Here is a 17,423-nt window from a genome sequence, read left to right on the forward strand (position 1 = left end):
CCTGAAAAGAGCCCAAAAGTCCGTTTTTAGTGTGAGCTGCCGAATGTGCGACTTAGCTCCGCATAGGCGCAACCGGAAGTCGCTGTCAGCTTCTTTCTTCCTTATTCAAGAATGCTTGATCCAATGAGAGGCCCTTCTTAGACCAGTGAATGTATTTTGTGAACTGGCATTTTGACTTAGCCCTGAAAATGCCATGAGGAAGTTAGCCCCTTTAGCTGCAGCCATTTTACCAGCATCAATGACAATGATAATATCAGAAGAATGACAATCTTTGCATAGATTGCTACCTTGGCTGCATTCCTCCTTTTTCAGTTATATAATTAAAAAAATTAATTGGGGTGCAAGAAGTACAAAGCAGCTTCAGACTGGATTAATATACACATGCACAAACAACCTATTTCTCAGTTTATTACTGGAAAGAAACAATATCCAAGCTACATGAATGCACAAAGGTAATATTCATCTCTAAATGCATGATGAAATGTCACAACATTGCTCGTGATATGGATCCTTCAACAGGCTGTTCTTAAAACAAGGTTGTCAGTTTTCAAAATGGATAGCTAGGAACATTTATTTTTCTTTAAATAAATACATCTGACAAGTGCAGGAAACACGAGGTGCAATTCAATATTTTCAAACATTTTGCTCTCTTTGTGCTGAACAGACATACAGTACATCAAAACCAGAAACAAAATCAACTGGGCAAGGTTTGGAACACAGGCGACTTGTGATCAAGATTTACAAAAAACAAAAGCATTTTTACAATCAGTTTTGTCACATTGACCAAGCAAGCACTTTTGTTGCTTAAGGCAGGGTACAGATGCACCAAAATATTAGTGATCGTGTAAATTGAAAGACAGGAAAGTGTTTATAGCAACATGGTGTAGAATCTGCAGCGAAAGGTGATAGATATTTTGTATTTTCTTTCAGAATTGTGAAGCAGTAGATACACAAAGGAAACAAATGCTTGGTTCACAGAATATAGGTTATTCCAGTCAGCATTTGCAAATGTCTGGTGCTCAAAAAAAATACTGATTAATGTTTTTAAAAATCTGCAGTAATTTAGAGCATGTGCTATTTGGTTACTTAGATACCTGCTCTTCTCCAGCAAGGAATTGCAAGTAGATAAAACTGCACATTGCAGAAACTACGATGGCCCTACATTGCTAGTTCCTGCTGAATCGGAATGTTGCAAAAAAAAAAAATTACGCAAAAAAAAGGTGGCTCAGTATCTGGTTTCTTCCCTGAAATTATAGATTAGGCAAATTAAAAAGACAAATATTGCATCTGCTTATTTAACTTAGCGCATTGAAACTTGGTGTACATAGAGATGGATTATCTATACACTCGTCAGTACAATGCCATCTGTTATGTGCACAAGGCTTCATCAGCTTGTTTTGCTGTACACGGGAGATATTTTTCATATTTAAAACCATGGCCAATCATCGGTGCTAATTTCTGTGGTTTGTTAAATGATCTACGATAAATTGTCACAAGTGGAGAAAACGGATATTTTCAATTATAGCTTGAACCAACATGCATTCTATACTTCTGTAACACCTAGCTGTGCCAAAAAGACAAAGGTTTAAACAGCTTGTTTTAAATAGGCAAAGAGAGTTAAAATGAATGATATATTAGAACAAAGATAAAATATTCATTGTAAACAAAAAAAGCGATTTGCAGGACAAATATTGGAGTTCAATTTAAAACTGAAGGTTTTTTCTTCGGTCTTTCTTTCTTGCTGTACAAATGATTTTTAAAAAACTGCACTTTTCTCTCACCCCAATACACCCTTCTCCAGTGGAGATGCCCTCGGCAAGTCAACACGTCTATGCCACTCTCTTGATGCAGAAGATGTATCCACTTCTGAGGGGGGGGGGGGGGGGGGGGGAGAGAATCAAAACTAGAGTCCACAAATACAAGGATAATTGCTAATAAATCCAATAAGGAATTGAGCGACTGCTTTATCCAGAAAGTGGTCAGAATGTGATACTCATCATCACATGAACTATAAGAGGTGAATAGCATAAATACATTAAGTGGGTGGACTAGTTCCCAAGAGAGCAAGGAATAGATGGTTCTGAACATAAGAAAACATGTAATCATCCCTTTGAGCCTTCTCCAACATTAAGATCATATCTGAATTTTTACATCAACTCCCACCCTTCACCAGTATAATCTTCTATTCCTTTCTTCCGAATGTATGGTGGTAGTGGTTAACACTGCTGCCTCAGTGCCAGGGACATGGGTTCCATTCTAGTCTTGGGTGACTGTGTAGAGTTTGTGTGTTCTCCCAATGTCTTTGTGGGTTCCCCCAGTGTCCTCCCACAATCCAAAGACGTGCAGGCTAGGTGGATTGGCCATGATTAATCCACCGGTTATGGGGATAGGATGGGAGAGTGGGCCTAGGTAGGGTGTGCTCTTTTGGAGGGTTGGTGCAGATTCGATGGGCCAAATGGCCTTCTTTTGCACTGTCGATATTCTATGGATACTTATCTAGCATCCCCCTTAAATGCATTTATGCTAATCACCTCAATTACTCTGTGTAGAAGACTTTTCATTCTCACCACTCACTGGATTAAGACATTTATTTCAAACTCTTTTTTTGAATAGGCCCCCCAGTGAGAGAAACAATTTAGCATGTTAACGGGTAATGATATTTGCACTAATGCACCTGTATAAGCAGTAACAGGGTTGATGAAAAAAAGGAGAATGGAGGGCCCTGCATAAGATCTAGAAAGGACCAGATGGGGTGAATGGTTCATTTCTGTGCTGTACACTACATGGAATGGGTATGCAAACAGCCCAGAGTAGCGTGCATCAAATTCTCTCTCCGTGATGCACATACCAGCTTTGACTTAGCTCTCCAACCAAGAACCCAATTGGATTTAAGAATGCTCGGTTCAATTAATTGACATACAAGGGGTGAATTTGGAAGTACAAGCTTACAGACTGAAAGATCTAATGACTTACATCCGTAAATCTTTTAGCCAAGATGCAGGTATACTAATGACCCAATCCTTTCTGAACATCTGTAGTAGACTTTAATATTTTGAACAATGCATGTATGTGAACCAGGCATAAGTTTCATACCAACAATACAGGGGCTGAACAGGTTTCAGCAACAACCAGAGGTTAAGACACAAACAAAGGCAGAAAGTACAGGTTACATAATAAAATATAGTTTCTATTATTTGTGCCATATATAATGATATACTTGCTGCAGGCGCTCCAACAATAATTTGCTTTATGCCCACAAAAAGTTTTTAAAACAGTCACATTGCTTTGATCCTTGCTTCCAAAAGATTGCTGCCCATCAATTACATCAGCAGGTTAGGCAGCTGTATTTGGTCAATTCAGAGAATGACCTGCTTAATATAGGATACTAAAATCTAAAATAAAAGCAGTCATTGGAAACAAGCTACATCATGATACTGACATCTATTTTATGTGGAAAGCAAATATGAAGTATGTGTGTACTCAAATATTATTGCTTTTTGATTTTGAAAACCACTGTCATCTAAAGTACATCTACTTGAGTGCTCTTCCTGAAGGCAAGCCCAACCCACAGATCCACATGCTCTTCCTGAAGGCAAGTCCAACCCACAGATCCACATTCTCTATCACAGGTAGGGCAAGGAGGGACGGCCTAGAATACACCCCAGAGAGAAGAGGGATTGAACCCTCTGCTGTTGTCACCAACCTGATCAGCATCAACCGACCAGCCAACAGAGCCAACCGAACCCTACTCAGGAGTCCAAGTTGCTGTGGCAACATACACGTTTACATGCATGTTGTAGTCTAGAGTTGTGGATAGTGATGGTGGAGGCTCCACTTTATTTTCATCACGTGGCTAAGATTTAGAAGTATAGGGTTATCAAATTACATTTGACATCGGACGAATTTTAAAGCTCCTTATGACAGTCACAATGTTTTTATTTTTTAAATGTGGTCTTAAAACCCTCCATTACATAAGTAGATTACCAACATTTAGAAACTTCTTCTATTTCTCCACAGAATTTGACTAAACATTTAAACGTTGTGTAAAAGCCTATTTAGCTCATTGTGCAGCAGGTGAAATCAACATCTTTCCAACCGCTGCTTTTATTTTTAATTTCAAACATTGTGTCCTCACTTAATATACAAATGATGTAACCTGACAGTCATATGTCCCAGTGTAACAGGAATTACTTTTGAAGGAAGTCTGATCATTTTAGGGTTCATTCGAACTTTAAGCCAATGGTCAAAAATATCGAAGTACTGTCCAAAAACAACACAGAAAAATTAGGTTCCAGGATGTCCTCTCCAATTATTTTGGGGGTTAAAAATGAAATTACATTTGCATTTTAATAGATTAGTGCAGACAAACCTAGAAATGTTCAGATTTAAAACTTTCTTAAATGGATAAGGCTTGGTAGTTTATGAAATCAAAGAAATCCAAATATGTGGTGTTAACTAGAAAATAAACTTACAGACCATGAACACTGTAGGTTTGGGAATAATTAAGTACCTTCAGAACATATACTTTTAATCAGGCTCATGAAGAAATGGAATCGAATGAAATGTAAAAGGCTGTTCACCATTACCAAACCAAATTCATCTCTTTACCTTTCATTCAATGTAGTTCAAGACAATGCAATACTGGTAAAATGTGCAACAGCTACTGGATCCCTGAAGAGCCTGAAGTTTTGTTGAGTGCCAGAGGCTGGGACAATATTACAAAGTCTCGACCCAGCACCCATCTTTGTTGCTTCCATAGCATTTGTTACCTCTTCTTCTTCAACAGAATTTTGAAATACTGTAACTCTTGTATACTTGTTGAAAGCCTGAAAGAGTAAAGTATCAAAGTTACACACGGGCCTCAAGACCATAGGAGTCAGCTATTTTTACAGATATAGTATACCAAAGGTTACAAGCTGGGAATGAGGAAAGGGAAGAAAACTGGAACATTTCATAAGCCAGAAGCTCCCCACTTCAGGAAGGAACCTATGCACATTATGGCAAGTTCGACAGCAGGTGTGCCGCCTCCTTAAAGATTATTTTAAATGTCTTTCGGAAGTTAATGAGCACACAATTTAAACAATTTTACAAGTATTAGAGGATAAGGGTCATATTTCTTTGGTAAACCGGAACCCTGGAAGAAGTAATTTAAACTTTTCTTGCTTTTGTAGCCATCTGGGATGGCCACTTCCCGATTACAAAATGGACACTTTGCAAAAATTGCAGGGAAAATGGACAATACTGAGAAAACAAGCAGGTTTAGGGTTTGTCTGTATATTGGAGCCGCAGCTCCCAGACAAGACCAAAACTGTAGGCCCATTAGCATACTAATGGCCCACCTCCGGGAACAAAAGAGTAACATTTGAGTAACCGATACTAAGGCAGACACCCCGGCGCCATAGGAGACCGAAACAAAGCAGGCCAACGGCCACCTAGGACAGGCCCAGCCATCAGGGCACCCACACCTTTATTGGATGAAATCAATAGGAATGATCAAGAAACGGCCCAATTGATTGAGGTCAAGTTCAAGGCCCGCCCAAAGGAGCGCGAAGCCCCTTTGGGTACAAGAAGAAGCCCCCAAGAGAGAATCGTTCTCTTGGACCCGGCTCTCACCGAGGAGAGACCTGTCCACCAGCTTCACCAGAAACAAGTAAGTCCAAGGTCAATGCACGCTACCAGACAGACGACCTCAGCTGTTCCCCCGTACCGGTTCCACCCCAGCAGCCTCAGAACCGAACAATGGCCATTGTTCCTCTGACTGAGTGGGCGCCCAAAGCTAAGTATAGGCTTTTAGCAGTAGTGATAGTTTAGTCTGTAGAGTTTCGTGCATGAGTATATTTAACTGTGTGTGTAAATAAATAAGCATTGACTTTGAACTAACTAACTGGTGTATCGAGTCTTTGATCAGTATTCGGTTTTGTACCTTGTGGCGGTATCGAAAGATACCTGGCGACTCTAGAGCAAACAAAATTAGAGTCAAGGAAGGCGACCATATTCAGAGCCAACCAAAGAGAGCAACATTTACTGCCGACCTCTGACGGGACTCCATCTAGAAGTGGCCTAGTCACTCAGAGAACCCAAATTTGAATTGGAATCCAATTGGAAACAGAAAAACCACAAGTGTGAGAACGATACTGATCAAACCTCCAAGATTCGGAAGTGTGTGAATGCATGCGTACTAACAGGGATACAAGGTAAACAGGAGAGATTTTGTTGCGTAAAACTGTCGGGAGTTTTGTTGGCAGGAAAATAGCGTAAGCCGTACCCATGTTTACATCACCACTTTATCACCCCCTGTTCCAAATTCAGTAGAGAACCCAGAGATAGAGAGAAAATGGCAATGAAGGCAATGGAACGCCTTATGAACCCTCAAGAATTCGAGGTCGCAGTGACCAGTAGAGTAGGACAGTGCCCCGTATGGGAAGAAGAGATCAGGAAATATCTCAAAGGGAAAAGATGGCCCGTTTGGAGTGAATTCTGCGCCAATGACAAAACAGGTCCCGGGAGTACAGGACATACTTGGTGGGAGAACCTGTCAGAGATTCACAAGAAGAGCTTGGGGAAAGCTCGCAAGCCAATGGCAATCGTGTGCTGCTTGGCACAATTGCGAGGCACAGACGAGGTCGTTAGGACGCTCCGTAGAGAGATTGAGGAGAGAGACAGAAATAGTGAGGGAGATGTGAGCGAATTTGAGAAGGAGAATAAGGAGTTAAGAGAACAGTTAGCAGCGAGGGACAGAGAGTTGGATGATGCTAAGTGGGCGCACCAGTCTTGTCTCGCCCATTTGAGTAGTTTTCAGACCCAGTACAATAAGGCCTGCCAGGACACGCAATGCGCGGTCTTAGTGAGACAAGAAACCGAGCAACAGGTAGAGCAATTGCAGAAACAGTGCAATGATTTAAAAGCAGCCCGATGAGCGCTCCACACTTCCACGACGGAACAAAGGCAGAGCTCCGTAGATCACGCAAAGTGCCGGAAGCAAATTGCAGAATTGCAATCTCTGCTTTCTGTCCAGAATGGGTTTCAAAGTACGTTTGGACCCCAGTTAGACCAGGAAAACGGCCCCTATTGGCAGGAGTTAAATTAAACTGCCCACAGATACGTACATGGGACATGTACGCAAAAACCCCCAGAAAAGGAAAGCACCCCAACCCCCGACTGAACAGGCAGAACACACCCCCATGAACCCTGTATCCACACACCGCAGGGCCGCAGCAGAAGGAAACGCAGATTTTCTATATACAACCCCGTTAATCGTGACCCAATTACGGGACGCGTGTGGAAAAATTACACTGTTCCTTCCCAAATCAGACCCCCCACCAGTTTTTCGCCAGAGTTAAACAGCAGGCTACCATGTACGGCCTGGACGAAAAGGAGCAAGTGATGCTCACAGTTTCAAGCCTCAACCCTTCCGTCGTGGCAGCCCTTCCCGACCCACAGAATGTAGGAGGAGGCACACTCCAAGAGATGCACACAGCGATCCTGGATGCGATCAGCTATAACAGAGGAGACCCCGTAGAAGGCCTAAACAAGTGTAGGCAAAAGAAAACAGAGCACCCCACAGTGTTTGCTGGACGCTTGTGGATACATTTCACAGCAGTATTTGGAGAGTTAGCCCGCGCCCATTTGTCCCCAGATAATATGGCCAAATGGACTCGCATCCTAGTCTCCCATACGACAGAGTCAGGGCAGAGAGCTTGTGCAAATTACGACTTCTCAGACGAGGCCCACAACGAGAAATGGGTTTTGAAAAGATTGTCCCGCACTTGGGAACAATCCATCCAAGGCAAAACCGCATTTGCAAAACCAGAGGAAGAGCAGGCAGACATGCATTCAGTTAGGACGCACCAGAACCCCGCATGGGTAAATGAGGGCAGGAACAGCCCACCGCAGCCTAAATCCCAGGAATGCTACAACTGTGGACAATTAGGACACTATGCACGAGAGTGCAAAGCGCCCCAAAAGCAGCAGAAAACCCAACAGACAGGCACCCTAAATAAGAATAGGGCAAAGCCAATCCACAGCATTAGCGCCCGTTCAGAGAACGCAGACATGAACGGCACCGACTGACGGTGTTTGGGCTCCCCAACTTGGGTCTGCGATACCCTTTGGGACAAGCCCGGTAGAAGCAGGCAAAGTCCGGGGACCGTAGAATTTCTTTGGGACACAGGAGGGTCCCGCACCACGCTCAATTCCTCCACGATGTTTCAACGAGACACGTGGCCCACAACAGACACCATCACACTCAACGGCTTTACAGGTCATTTACAACAAGGACACATCACAGCCCCTGTAGCGATACAAATAGGGAACATTACAAATAAATACCCCGTAGTTTTGGTCGATCTACCCCAGACAGCTGAACACATTCTTGGAATCGACTTTATGAGCTCCCACAACCTCTCATTTGATCCAGTAAATAAATGTGTATGGAGAATGGATATGCAAGAACGGCTCAGCTTAGTCACACCCGCCCCGTTAATGGCCCCTGGACAAATTTGCAGATAGATTACATAGGACCCCTACCCCCATGCAGAAATGGTTTTAAGTATGTGTTGGAGGTCATCGACACCTTCACAAAATGGGTGGAAGCTTTTCCATCCAGAACGAATACGGCCAAAACAGCTAAAATCCTAACACAGGACGGTTACGGATTAAAACCTAGTAGCTCCAACCTCGACACACGATTCTGGCACCAAGACAATTCGTTCAGGCTCATCCGGAATGATAAGATGGACCCCAATTTGCCCCAAGCAGCTTTAACCAAACTACTCCAGTCAAGAGTATGGCAGCCAGTGGATGATGATGACAGAGTCTGACTCCCACCAAACTAATCCCTTTGCGACCCTGTTCGCTACTGAGCAATGAGGTGTCCACATGATGGTAAAAAGGAACCGATGGAGAGATACGGTGTCCTTTCTGATGGAACCTGCAACATGTTTGTAATGTATGTTTGTTCGTTTAATGTACATATTAAAAGTGGTTTGTGAATTTAAAAGTTTTCATGGCCCCACGCCACCACTCTTTTGACGCCCAATGGCTGTTAATGGAACATGTTTATCTGCAAACACCAATCATAACTACTCTCCTGATTTGAAGGTAATCACGAGAGGCAACCCCCACGACGACCACATTCGTACCCGTTCTTGCCGGCCGCTCAGGCAGTGGAGAAACGGCACTGGTCCCCGCGCTGCCTGAAGACCCCCCTCTGGTCAGCTACGCTCGGGTAAAGCACAAACGGCACTGATCACGTCCTACCTGGGGATTCCACCCATTTGTTACCCACTGCGGCCCATACGGACCCCATTTTGGCACTTTCAGTTCAAAATTCTTTTGTTTGTTTCTGGCGACCCTTGGGTTGCTTCCGTATGCTATTTACTTCCTCAAACACGAGGATGGTAGATCGCACAGGCTGCGAGACGGCTCGCACTGTCAGTATTTTTCTCGGATGTCTTGTCCAAATATTCGGTTTTAAAAAAGAGGGAGTCACAGATGGTGACCAATTATAATGGGTAATTGGCAACAAAGGAGACAGACAGACATACGAGATCTTAAGCAAGATAATAACAGATATTATGCTTGTGTCCACAGAACTCCGGAACCCCAGAGGAAGAAAAGGAAGACCGACAAAAGGAAAGATGAAGACAACCTTCATGTTTTTCACTTGGATCTTAGCAGGATCCCTTCAGTTGCGCGCGGACGCCCTACCACACAGGCCGTGAATGATTCCCACCCCTGCCATACACTGTACCCAGAGATAGTTACCCCCGAGACAGTTACCGACACCCCGACCTGGTGTGACAAGTTTATCACCTGGTATTCACTATCGTACATAGTAGAAGCACTCTTAGTACTGGTGATACTCTGCGGTGTCGTGCAGACACTAAAGACTCAGGAAATGGCAAAGAAGAGCCTCCCGCTCTCGCAACCCGGTATACACGATTAGGTCCCCTGTTTTCGGACTCCAACAAACCCCCCAACCCTTTTAAGTGAATTGAAGTGCATCCGTTTTTCTGTGTGTTTTGTTCGTTCAATAAAGAAATGTAAACCTCTGTGCTTGACTGCCAAGCCAGAGAAACTTGTGTTGCTGCTATTTGTACAGTTCAAAGTGTTGCAGATTATTTTTGATTGTTTGAGTGAGGATAGTTTATTGAGTATAGTTAGAGGTTCCAGTATTTTTATTTTGTAATGCGTGCTTGAATGTCATAGCGCGCCGTAGAGTTTTATAATGATGTATAGAACATAACAGCGCAGTACAGGCCCTTCGGCCCTCGATGTTGCGCCGACCTGTGAAACCACTCTAAAGCCCATCTACACTATTCCCTTATCGTCCATATGTCTATCCAATGACCATTTGAATGCCCTTAGTGTTGGCAAGTCCACTACTGTTGCAGGCAGGGCATTCCACGCCCTTACTACTCTCTGAGTAAAGAACCTACCTCTGACATCTGTCTTATATCTATCTCCCCTCAATTTAAAGCTATGTCCCCGCATGCTCGACATCACCATCCGAGGAAGAAGGCTCTCACTGTCCCACCCTATCCAATCCTCTGATCATCTTGTATGCCCCAATTAAGTCACCTCTTAACCTTCTTCTCTCTAACGAAAACAGCCTCAAGTCCCTCAACCTTTCCTCATAAGATCTTCCCTCCATACCAGGAAACATTCTGGTAAATCTCCTCTGCACCCTTTCCAATGCTTCCACATCCTTCCTATAATGCGGCGACCAGAATTGCACGCAATACATCAAATGCGGCCGCACCAGAGTTTTGTACAGCTGCAACATGACCTCATGGCTCCGAAACCAATCCCTCAACCAATAAAAGCTAACACACCGTACGCCTTCTTAACAACCCTCTCAACCTGAGTGGCAACTTTCAGGGATCTATGTACATGGACACCGAGATCTCTCGCTCATCCACACTGCCAAGAATCTTACCATTAGCCCAGTACTCTGTCTTCCTGTTATTCTTCCAAAATGAAGCACCTCACACATTTCTGCATTAAACTCCATTTACCACCTCTCAGCCCAGCGCTGCAGCTTATCTATGTCCCTCTGTAACTTGTAGCATCCTTCCGCACTTATGTAAAATGATTTTAGGTAAAAATTGCGATTCATAGGATAGGGCAGTGTAGAGCCTATGAAGTGTTTATGGGTGTCCAGCTTGGTCAGAGAACGAAGACGACGCGGTAATGTGATCCTTCACGCTTCGCGTGGAGGATCACAAGGAGGGAGTGTCGCTGGGATGGCCACTTCCCGATTACAAAATGGACACTGCAAAGATTGCAGGGAAAATGGGCAATACTGAGAAAACAAGCAGGTTCAGGGTTTGTCAGTATATTGGAGCCGCAGCTCCCAGACAAGACCAAAACTGTAGGCCCATTAGCATACTAATGGCCCATCTCCAGGAACAAAAGAGTAACCGATACTAAGGTAGACACCCCGGCGCCATAGGAGACCGAAACAAAGCAGGCCAACGGCCACCGAGGACACGCCCAGCCATCAGGGCACCCATCCCTTTATTGGATGAAATCAATAGGAATGATCAAGAAACGGCCCAATTGATTGAGTTCAAGTTCAAGGCCCGCCCAAAAGAGCGTGAAGCCCCTTTGCGTATAAGAAGGAGCCTCCAAGAGAGAATCGTTCTCTTGGACCAGGCTCTCACCGAGGAGAGACCTGTCCACCAGCTTCACCAGAAACAAGTAAGTCCAAGGTCAATGCACGCTACCAGACAGACGACCTCAGCTGTTCCCCTGTACCGGTTCCACGCCAGCATCCTCAGAACCGAACAATGGCCATTGTTCCTCTGACTGAGTGGGCGCCCAAAGCCAAGTATAGGCTTTAGCAGTAGTGATAGTTTAGTTTGTAGAGTTTCGTGCATGAGTATATTTAACTGTGTGTGTAAATAAATAAGCATTGACTTTGAACTAACTAACTGGTGTATCGAGTCTTTGATCAGTATTCGATTTTGAACCTTGTGGCGGTATCGAAAGATACCTGGCGAATCTAGAACAAATTAAATTAGACTTAAGGAAGGCGACCATATTGACCGCCATATTCTGAGCCAACCAAAGAGAGCAACACTTTATTCCTATGTTAGCTCCATGTTACCATTTAGGAAATCAGGATATCTCATATTTCAATGGCTAATGGGTCTTGTTAAAATGTGTTTTATTCAGAAACCTGTTCGACACAACATTATCAGTGCGACTGATATTCAACATTCAGGGCTCCTCTGAACTGGTCCAGTTTCAATTTAATAATCAGTCAAAATTAATTTAAACTTTAATGTTAGAAATGAGATCATAGTGCTGCAATTAGTATTGGTGTCCTCTGGAAAATTAACTTGGACAACATATTCAACCACATATAGTTGCATCTTAAGTTAGTGATCATATATTGCCCATCATGGACTGTGATAACAGCCACTTATAGAAGAAGTTTGAGCATACATCGATGGGTAAACATATCACGCCTCTGGTTCTTCTGTGCAATAAAACTCCAATTAAAGCTCTCCTTAACCTTCTATTCAAAGGAGAACAATCCCAGCTTCTCCAGTCTCTCCATATAACTAATAAAAACAGAAAATGCTGGATAAATTTAACAGGTCTGGCAGCATCCATGGAGAGAAACAGAATTAACGTTCGAGTCCATATGACCCTTCTACAGAACTGAAGAGGAGAAGATTGACAAAGGTGTCATAGACATAAGACAAAGTAGTGTTAATGGTGCCATTAAGGAGCGAAGAATGCTAATTTAGGCAAAAGGTTAGATTGCAGAATGGGTTAATAGGAAAATAATGGGGGGAAATCTTAATAACAAGGGATAGGTGGCCATTTGGGGGAAGGATGGGGTTGTGTTGGGGCATGTCAACAGAACTAAAAAGAAAAAAGGGGGGAAGAAAATAAAGATGGAGGGGATTGCTCACCATCTGAAGTTGTTGAACTCAATGTCAAATCCAGAAGGCTGTAATGTGCCTAATTGGAAGAGGTGTTATTCTTCCAGTTGTGTTGGGTATCACTGGAGCATTGTACCAGGCCAAGGACAGACATGCGGGCATGAGAGCAAGATGCGGAGATGAAATGGCAAGTGACCAGGAGGTTGGGGTCATGCCAGTCCATGTTTAGTGTCCGCAATGTAGAGACAATCCCATTGGGAGCAGCAAATAATGTACAGCAAGTTGGAGGAGATGCAAGTGAGCCTTGGGTCCTTGGACAGCATGGTAGCATTGTGGATAGCACAAATGCTTCACAGCTCCAGGGTCCCAGGTTCGATTCCGGCTTAGGTCACTGTCTGTGCGGAGTCTGCACATCTTCCCAGTGTGTGCGTGGGTTTCCTCCGGGTGCTCCGGTTTCCTCCCACAGTCCAAAGATGTGCGGGTTAGGTGGATTGGCCATGCTAAATTGCCCATAGTGTCCAAAATTGCCCTTAGTGTAGGGTGGGGTTACTGGGTTATGGGGATAGGGTGGAGGTGTGGACCTTGGGTAGGGTGCTCTTTCCAAGAGCCGGTGCAGACTCGATGGACCGAATGGCCTCCTTCTGCACTGTAAATTCTATGACTGATTGACAGCTGGGGGTTTTGGTTGGGGGGGGGGGGGGGGGGAAAGAGAGAGAGAGAGAGAGAGAGAGAGAGAGAGAGAGAGAGAGAGAGAGAGAGAGAGAGAGAGAGAGAGGAGGAGGGTGTATTGGGGTGAGCGCAGAGGTGCAGGCAATAGGTTGGACATGGTTGAGCGCCCTGTCAACCACAGTGCGGTGTGGAACCCTTGGTTGAGGAAGCGCTGTTATCGAAGGTGGCATCGTTAGAAGAGATGCAGCGGAGGCAGAGAAGCTGGGAGAACGGGATAGAGTTCTTACAGGGAACAGGGTGTGAGGAGCTGTAGTTAAGGGAATCATCGGAGTTGTTGGCTTGTACTAAATATTGGTGGTCAGTCTATCGCCATAAATGGGGACAAGAGCGGCCAAGGAAGGGAAATGTTGGAGATAGACCATGTGAAGGTGAGTGACGGGTGGAAATTGGGAGAAAAATTAATAAATTTTTCCAGGTCCAGATGAGAGCATGAAGCATACTTACATATTCATTGATGTAATGGAGGAAGGAGTTGTGGGAGATGGCCTGAGTAAGACTGGAACAAGGAATGCTCCAAGTATCCGACAAGACGACAGGCATAACTGGGGGCCATGTAGATACCCATAGGCATACATTTGATATTTAGAAAGCAAGACAAGTTAAGGAGAATATATTTAGTGACAGAACAAGTTCCACTAGCCAGAGAGTGGTGGTGGATGACGATTGTTCGGGGAAGTGGAGAGCCCGAAGACCCTTCCTGAGGGTATGAAGGTGTAGAGGGATTGGACACCCATCAGGAAGACGCGATGAAGGATATCGAAGGAATCACAAATGTAGGGGGGGGGTTGAACAAGGGGAGTGGGAATAGAGTCAAGATAGGAAGAAATCAGTGGGGAGGACAGGCTGATACAAATTTTGGAAAGAAGGTAGATGTGGGCTGGGCGGGGTTGGACGACCATGAGGTTGGAAGCTTTGGGGGGGGCGGGGAAAGAAAGAGAGGTAATGAGATCAGTGACAGTTCTGGAAACAATGGCTTGAAGTTTGGTGGTGAGGTCGTAGTTTAGACGCAGGAGGGAGTGTCTTTAGAGTTGGCACTCTGTCTCTGCGAGGTAGAGGTCAGTATTCCAGATAATGTCACTATCCTTGTCGGCAGGTTTGATAATAAGTTTGGGTTAGACCCAAGGGAACAGAAAGTTGGGAGGAGCAGAGAAATTGAGGTGGTCAAGGTTATGCCGACAATTCTCTATGAAAAAATCAAGAGTAGGCAGGAGGCCAGTGAAAGGGATTCAGGTAGAGGGAAAACACTGGAGGTTGGTGAAAGCTTCCATTGAGCAGGGTGGGGAGGATTCCTGCCCAAAGTGAGAGCGGAGACGACAAAAGAAGAGATCAGCATTGTGCCGAGCCTGAAATTCATTTGAAGTGAGAAGATAGGGATGAAGTCGAGTCCTTTGCTTAGTACAGAATGTTCAGCAGAGAAGGACTGGTCAGAGGGTATAGTGAATACACGGCAAGTTGTGGAATTGGAAGAAGGAATGGAGTCAGAGGGACAGGAAGATGTGGAGGGTCCTGGATGGGCATTGGGATTCCTAAGTTGCTGGAGCTTGCGTTCCTTCACACATGAAAGAAAGAGAAAGAGCTTTTTGTTAAGGCCTCGGATGTGAAGGATTATAAGATGGAACTAAGGATAAGTCTGAGAGAGAGAGTGAGTCAGTGTTGCTGGAGAGAGGGGTCTGGGGGCACATGGCACTGAGTGTGGATCTCAGAATATGATGAAAACAGCAGTCCAAGAAGCTTTGTATGTCCTGGAGATAGCTGTAATCTTGGGTGGATTCAAAACATGAGGGATGGAACTTAAATGCAAACTGGAAGAACAACACCATCTTCTGATTCAACATTAGTGTCTTCTGGACTCAACAACTTTAGACTGCAAGTTTCCCTCTACCATCTTGAAACCACCCGCCCACCAATTTTTTTTTTTTTTTTTTTGCACAATCCCAACCCTCCCCTACATGGCCACCTGTCCCTTGTTGGTCAGTTTTGCTCCCTTAGCGGGACCGTTGTTTCCTATTAGCATATCTCTTTGTCTTATGTCAATGACACCTTTGTGAATCTCCTTTGCTCTGATCTATTCTGCCCCATCTCCTCCACCTGCCTTTCCAACTGTATAATTTATTACATTTCTACCTCTCTTCAGTTCTGTAGAAGTGTCATATAGATTTGAAATGCTAGCTTTGTCAGATCTCCTGAAATGCATCCAGCATTTTCGGTTTTTATTTCAAATTTCCAGCATCTGTAGTATTTTATTTTTATTCTCCATATAACTGATGTTCTGAAGTTGACCTGTGATCAGTTTTGAAGTCTCACAATTTTAATGAGGTTCTGAAAGAACATGAAAATATTGATCTTTAATTTCCTCAGAGTGGATTACCACTCTTGACACACTTATCCATGCTGTGATTTTAAAGTCGTCATCTCACCCAGAGCAGCGACGTGTGGTCCCTGCTACATCAGTGTGGAACAACTGGGACGCAGATAGGAAAGAAACACCCCATTTTTACAGCACTAGCTGCCATAAGAGAGGTGTTAAAAGGGATCATTTAAAGGGAGAAGGTAAGTGGTTCAGACAATCAGGGCGAGTGTGGGTGGGTGGAAGAGAAAAGATATCAGGTCAGGGGTCGCATGTACAGAGGTATCCTGAGAGAGGCTGGAACCGGGGTATTAAAAAGTTATATTGGAATTAGAAGTAACTTTTTTCCTCTAATTCAATCAAGCAACTATCAGGGTAAAACTGACAGAATCATCCTACGTTAGTGATTTAAATTGCTTTTGTTAGATGGTTCCCTGCCGAACCGTCCAGAGGAAATTAGCAATATTCAGGTAAACCCTCATGTGGGAACTTCCTAGAAGGATTCTCCAGCGCTTCATTGGAATACCTCCTAAATGCATTGATGGGGAACTAGGAAGTTATGGGCCACGATGAGGTTATACAAATCTTGCAGATACATATACTGTGAATCAGATTTACTCTTTCAGTCAATTCCGTGCAAGATAGATTTTGTTATAATGTTCTTGCTCTCTTCAGAAGAAAATGTTTAAACACAGAAAACAAAATAACTTACAAATTGAAGATGAATTGACGTGAGCAGAGTAGATAAACTGAAATTTTACAAAAGACCCGTTTCCCGGCAGACAGCTTTGTTGCTGTAAAATGAGCAAGAAACAGATGCAATGCACTGCACACGTTTTGGGAATATGCAGAAATGTAGATCCTCAGCAGCACAGCAATTTGTAAACATGGGACAGTGCCCCATACTTATGTTCATAGTCTTAATTATGTTGCTTTGTCTAAACATTGGGGTTCACATATTTTTGTGAGCTGGGAAAGAGTATTAATGTCCTGATTTGTGTTTTAAAAAAATGTATTTATGGTTTGTGCACTTTTTGCTAACAAGAAAGATGTGAAAAGGTAAGCAAGGTATTTAGTGGCATCATAGTGTAGCAGTCAAGCCAGCTGATGTGCAGGATGATGATCCTCAAAAAGGTGGAATAACCTGATTCAAGTCTATTCTCTTAACACTAGACATCCCTTCCCATGCGTATTGCTCAGTTTCTCTAATACAAGGGCTCATAGGCAGACTGGTTGTCACTCACTGCACCGGCTCGCTTTCCTGCCTCCTGTGGCTTCCTTTTTTTTTCTATCCCTCCATGCTGGGATAGGTTGTAGTGGCCACATGAGGGCAACCTCAAGCCCGTTACCAACAATATTAGCTAATCACATTATCCTTTACACCATGGCAGTTTCAAGCCTCGGATCAGTTTGGAGGAAAGAATCCAGCTTGGCTTCTTCATATTAAT

At 43.9% G+C, this 17,423-nt stretch overlaps 1 protein-coding gene across 4 annotated transcripts in view; it reads right to left on the minus strand.

Annotated features, from left to right (window-relative positions):
* Positions 1-392: 392 nt before the first annotated feature.
* The window catches only part of ero1b (endoplasmic reticulum oxidoreductase 1 beta), a 140,999-nt gene continuing 123,968 nt past the window's right edge, over positions 393-17,423 (minus strand). For all 4 annotated transcript variants that reach the window (XM_072498525.1, XM_072498522.1, XM_072498521.1 and 1 more), the window contains one exon: positions 393-4,826. In XM_072498525.1, coding sequence (XP_072354626.1) covers positions 4,766-4,826 — 61 coding nt within the window. In that variant the 3' untranslated portion in view covers positions 393-4,765. The remainder of the gene's footprint in view (positions 4,827-17,423) is intronic.

The sequence above is a fragment of the Scyliorhinus torazame genome, chromosome 4 (assembly GCF_047496885.1).
Source record: "Scyliorhinus torazame isolate Kashiwa2021f chromosome 4, sScyTor2.1, whole genome shotgun sequence".
Taxonomy (NCBI): domain Eukaryota; kingdom Metazoa; phylum Chordata; class Chondrichthyes; order Carcharhiniformes; family Scyliorhinidae; genus Scyliorhinus; species Scyliorhinus torazame.